The sequence below is a fragment of the Diceros bicornis genome, chromosome 22, assembly GCF_020826845.1.
Source record: "Diceros bicornis minor isolate mBicDic1 chromosome 22, mDicBic1.mat.cur, whole genome shotgun sequence".
NCBI classification, from domain to species: domain Eukaryota; kingdom Metazoa; phylum Chordata; class Mammalia; order Perissodactyla; family Rhinocerotidae; genus Diceros; species Diceros bicornis.
The window spans coordinates 21,324,889-21,330,888 of record NC_080761.1 but is presented as its reverse complement, the minus strand read 5'-3'; the positions used below and the strand labels follow the sequence as shown (position 1 = coordinate 21,330,888).

General features: G+C 45.4%; 1 protein-coding gene across 1 annotated transcript in view; it reads left to right on the top strand.

Annotated features, from left to right (window-relative positions):
- Window positions 1-1,284: 1,284 nt before the first annotated feature.
- The window catches only part of GDA (guanine deaminase), a 90,538-nt gene continuing 85,822 nt past the window's right edge, over window positions 1,285-6,000 (top strand). The window contains exon 1 of the mRNA XM_058565650.1: window positions 1,285-1,439. Within this exon, the coding sequence (XP_058421633.1) occupies window positions 1,317-1,439 (123 nt within the window). The 5' untranslated portion in view covers window positions 1,285-1,316. The remainder of the gene's footprint in view (window positions 1,440-6,000) is intronic.

Genomic DNA, 6,000 nt, shown 5'->3' with positions numbered 1-6,000 from the left:
GGTAGAAATAAGATGGATTAATAGAATACAAACTGCCAGGGGAGGATGGGTGTGCTACTAGCTTGGCGGTGGGGAAAGGTTACTCCAAAGAGTTGACATTTGAGGCAAACCAGTGATGAGAAGAGCCAGGCATGTGAAGATCCGCAGGAGGCATTAAGGGCAGAAGCAGCAGCATACGCAGAGGCCCTGAATGGAGACCAGTTGGTCTTCCTGGAGGAACTTAGTAAAGGGGTTTGTGAGTGTAGTGTAGGGAAGGAATGCTGACCTAGAAACAATCTTAGCAGCTACCCAGTCCGAGTGCCATGTTCACAAATGAGGATGATAAGGATGCTGAGGCCCACCTGTGTACCATAGTCTCTTGATTCCTAATCCAGCACTCTTCACCAGGCCACGCCACACTGCCATTCCTAGCTACTCGGCTTGAGTACTTAATTTTCTCCCCGTGTACAATTGGAAGTAAATCAAAGAGATTCACTTATTTTAGGCATGAGAAAAATTGGAATTGGAATTGTTTGTGGACGGACACAAGGGCCAAAACATGGGCCCCAAGGTGAAGAGAGGAACTTTGGGGTCCAGATTAACCTCCAGTGGTGGGGCCCCCAGTAATTCTGTGAGGCATGCTTCCAGAACATCAAGTTAGGACAAAGCTTGCAGCCCCCAGAAACTGAAAATGAAACTGGTCAGGAAGGCAGGCAACCTTAATTGACCTTTTACCGGTCGCTGAACTTGTGCCAGACCCTGCGGGTGCTACAGGGTGAAGAGGTGCAGGGTTCAGCCACAAATAGCCTTAAGAGTTGAAAGGGCTGAGAAAGCAGGCAGACGCAGCCCTAGGTGTGCCGATTGAAGACAGCTGGAGGAGGTGGGGTGGGGGTGGGGAGCAGGAAGCAAAAGCGAATTTGGTGACCAGTTAAAGGAACAGGGCTGGAAACATTGGCACCTCCAGCTCCTTCCTTCATCCCCTGGGTGAGTGACTCAGCCACCACGTGTTAAAAGAACCGCAATGTAAGCTGTGATTTTGGAAACTCAAAGAGTTAATATATCAAACACTAACGCAGGGGAGGAGACAGAGACCACACCCCACGGGTGCGCGGAGCCAACTCGCGGAAGAAAAAGCCTATTGGCGTCGAGGAGGCAGGGTGCCAGCCCCTGGGCGCGGCCTGCAGGGGGCAGGCGACCATCCGGGAAAGCGGGGGCAGTACGAGGGGGGAGCAGGGGCCCGCTCGGCAGCCACCCGCGTCCGCAGGGAGCCCTTGCCGCGCCTCCGCCCGGTGCGCCCTCCTCGCCCGGCGCATCCCGCGCTGCGCACCGCCGCTGACATGTGTGCCGCCCAGATGCCGCCCCTGGCGCACATCTTCCGAGGGACGTTCGTCCACTCCACCTGGACCTGCCCCATGGAAGTGCTGCGGGATCACCTCCTCGGCGTGAGCGACGGCGGCAAAGTAAGCGGGGTCTGGCGCATCCCGACGGGCGGGAAAGAATCAGGCGCCGCGCGCGGCGAAGTCCGGAGTTCGCTCAGCGCCGAGCGAGCGCCGCAGCTCCGGAGTTGAACTTGAGTGGCTCTGGGGGAACGCCAGGAGAACCTGGTGTGTGGGCTGACCTGGGAGTAACGTGTTCCCAGAAGCCGGGAGCCACGGAGTACTCGCACTCAAGACTGATTTGACAGCTGTCCAGGCTGCGCTGGAGGGGGAAGAGGCTATGCCTGCCCCCAACCCCCAGTCTTAAGAGATCATTAATAACATCTTCGCACCTCTGGCGCCTGGCACAGTGCCTGGCACAGGCTAGGCGCTCTGTAGATTTCATTGAATTTATTGTAAAAGAGTTAACAGAGGAGAGGTCATTTGATCAGTGTTGTTTAGCCCGTTGAGTGCATAGAACAAGCAAAGAACTGATTTCATTCACCTGATCGGTCAACTGAAACAATATACTAATGATTCAGGCTAGACAACTTGTGATACTAGAAAGGATGGTCTGAGAGAAATTATCCCCCCACGATGCACACCCATAGCCATTTGCATCAAAGCAAGCAGTTCCATTTTAAGGTTCAAAATGTCTTCTATGAGTGTATCTTCTACACGTCCTTTTCCAGAATCAGGATTTCTACAAATGACATGGGTAACTTGTTGTCTCATATTTACTGTTCCATGTACACCCATGGTAACTGTATCAGCAATGGCCTGGCCAGTTTGGTAAGTGAAAGCCATTCCATTTTTAGCAGGAAAAATAAAGATGGGAATGGGATATTTTTGAGGTTTTTCTCAACTATCAGTTTGGTTAGCAAAAGTACACATATCTGTGACTTGTCAGCTTGAAGATACTATTCCTGACTAAAGATGCTTCCGAGTCAGTAACAGTTTTGAATCATGACTCTTACATTTGGGGATAACTAAACCATGTTTTCTTACGGTGCTTAAAAAAATATTCTCTCTGTGCATATTCAGGGAGCCTGCTGTTGTGTTTCCAAGGTGATCAGACTCTCAGAGCTCCCCCAGATGGGAAGACAGCAGTAAACCCTGAGACTGATGAATCATTGCCTTGGGTACTCGACCTTCAAGGTTCAGAGAACCCTTCAGATTGGGCAAGTCCCAAGAAGCAAAGGAACAGAAACTGCTAAACTGCAGAAAGATTAGAGGAGTCGCCTAATCACAAGGAGCTGTTCAACTCTTCATTTCTTTTTTTAAAATAATGTCCTACATCCAGAGTTTTAATTAGTAGGATAGCAGGCAAGAGAGTGAGTTTGAGGACTGGCTCTAACCAGTGGAGAGAAGTAAGAAAAGGAAGTAATTTACCTCAAAAATTACCTTTTCTAGGGGTTCTACAGAAGAAGAATGAAAGAGTGTTTCAAACATGCAATCAGTACTTGAGTCAGGGAGTGTATTCCTAACAAGGAGCATACTGAGGTTATAAATTTAGAAAAATGCCCTTCCCCTGCAAGATAAAATTAACTAGGAACTGGATACAAAAGTGAGTTAATCAAGTGGCTTAGCTTTACAGTATAAAACTCCTTAATGAGTGAATTGGTAACTATTTATTGCTCTCCTCCTAGGTGCAAGGTAGTTGATTCCTGACCATGTATAAAGAAAGGACATGTCATATATATATATATATATATATATATATATGTCGTGGATCAATTTCCCCTATTTTGAAAGTGGGAATGCCTCACCTTTAGAGTTGCTGGGATAAATATCTCATTTATTTAAGAATTTTCAAGGTTATAAACAGAAAATTATGTCCCTGTGAAATAAGTAAATACGAGGAATCATCATGATCTTTATGTTTTTACTGAGCTCCTGAAGCTGTTCTCAAATCTTGGAATGAATCAGAAACATCTAGGGGTGCTTGTTAAAATGCCAGTTCCTGGGCATCATCCTCAGAGAATCTGACTCCGTAAGCCTGGCGTGGGCCCCAGGAGGTGGCATTCCAACAAAGGCCCCAGGAGATTTGGACACAGGTCATGGGTGGATTACCTTTTGGGTAACTGCAGTATATAGGTTGTGTGATGGAACCAGACCCCCTGTGTGGGGTCTCGGGGGCTCCATTCTCCATTTCAAGCCCAGGTCTGGGGTAGCATCTCAGAGAGGGGGACAGGACGTCCTCTGTCCTCCTCTCTCTCCCTTCTAGACCTCACCCCTCGTTCCATATAAGTTCATTTAGGCCCAGAGAATGAGAATGACTAAGTATCTTTAATTCATGAATTAAAGCTCATTCAAAATTAGGCTAATTAAAAAGATTCTCTAGCTAACATTTTAGTATTGGGCATTTTGAATTCAGAGTTAGTTTTTCTACTCAGATGGCGTGTAGCTTTTTAAAAGAAAGATTCCAGCACATATAATTCATTTGCAGATATTTAATTAATCTTGACACACTGTGCACTCAAATATTACTAAATTACCTGATTATTCCCACATACAACAGGGTCAGGTTGACTTTAAAGATACATAAAGATGCCTTGAGTCTTTTGATGCACACTTACGGGAAGCGACAGTGAGGAAGAGAGTCATTTTGGAGGTAGTGCCCTGGGGTGGCAGGAGAAAGTCCTCTGGAGAAGCAGAGTACTGAGTTCAAGTCAAGTCTCCACCACTTACCTTCTCTGAGACCAGGGATGAGACATTTAACCTCTCTGAGCCTCAGTTTCCTGATTTGTAGAATCAGATTTACTATTGCTAAGTATTAAATGGATAATGTATGAAAATGCCTGGCACTTAGTGGATGCTTAACACATACATGTGTTACTGTGCAAGGGCTCGATCTGCTCGCTGCAAGACAAAAGCCCATCAGTCTAGAGGCAAGGCGGTGGAGAGAAAGAACTTTAACGAGAGATAAGCCAGCAAATCGGACGATGGTGGACCGTCATCCAAAAAAACCATCTTAAAGGGGAACTGATTTGGAAATGACTTATATAAGGCTAACAGGGTTTGGAAGGGGGCTCAGGAGTGTGGGGTGATGGATGACCATAGAACGTTGGGCACTTCTCCATAGTGGACCTGCTGAACGCAACATTCCTGAGGAATCTAAGAAAACCTCTGTTACTTCCTTCTCTGGGACAGAAGGAACAGTTTGGGCAGAGGACATCAATTTTCCACTAACAAGTTATTCTTTTTAGTGGTTACAGATTAGCTTGCCTATGTGCAGTTCTAAGTGTTATTCCAAAGCATACTGGGAGAATAAGATGGGAAGAGGGAGCACGTGGCCTTGGGGGCTGAAGTTCTATGAGTCTTCTGCACAGGAGCTACTGTCTTTCATATTTCTTCATGCATCATATGTGCAAACTCGAGGGGGTTCTATGTGTGCATGCAGTGCATTTTTAGTTTGTAAAGCTAAAGATTTTTAACGTGTAAAGCTTACAATCGATCATGTTAGCTTCTCAATGCTCCTGTGAGATGTTTAGTCAGATGGAGGACTGTCAGCAAGCTACTCTTTTTATCAGTGGTCCTGCTGCTGTTCTGCAAGGAGAGCTCAGAAACTTTGGTTACTTTGTTTCCCACATTAACCTTGTGGGTTCAGGCATGGTTTCACCCTAATCCAAGGAGACTTTAACTCCTTCATCCTCCATTTCTGTCCCCATTGTCTTATGATCATTTCTCAATCTTGAGGAATGGGGGCGAAGACCACTGCAGCTGCTTCCTGCTGTGAAGGGCAAAGATCAAGGTCAGAGGAATGAAACAGTTCTACCTTTATTTTAAATATTTTTGGGTACCAGGTGGGGAGAGTGAGATATGCTTTGCATGACTAATATTTCAGTACTCTAATCAATGGCTTTGGAACAACATTTAAATCCACATCTTATAATTACATAGATGACTATATATATTAGCAAAATAGCCCAAATTTTAGTATACCCTCCATAATGGACTTTAATCCTTGGGAAATCCAAGAGAAGAGGCCTGTAAACCAATCAAGGTTAGTGTCTAGAACCTCAGGTGAAATCTGATGTAGCCGAGTAGCCTGTTGTCTAATAGTCCAACAAGTAAGGTAAGAACCTGAGAGTCACTCTTTACTTATCTTTAGAAGACTGTCTTCTGAACAGCAACTTGTGGTCTTCATGGATTCATTTGTCCATTCCAAAGTTAGGCCTATATTGTATAAGTAAGTAACCAGGTATTTAATAAGAAGCATTTCTAGAAGAACAAAAAGAAAAAGAAGGTTAATGATTGGAGCAAATTATAAACCAATTTCTGAGTCTAGGGGACAGTCAGTCAAGAAGATCTCTAGATGTCAGGGTTGAAGCATCCTCTGCTGTTCAGAATGTCTCTGATGATGTCATCAGGCATTCAGGTAAACCTTTTAAGTGGCTTACACAGCAACAGGTATGAAGATTGTCCAACCATGGGCTATCATGGTGCTCTCTCCTAGGCTTATAGTAAACTGTCTAGCTTCAGTTTTCATGGCTTTAGGAAAAAGGGTGGTTTTCATTCTCAATGATTCCAAATGAAAAGGACAGAAAAAAACTGGAAACGTTAGTTGGGAGATCTGTACCAGATATTTGAGGAAACTAGAAGA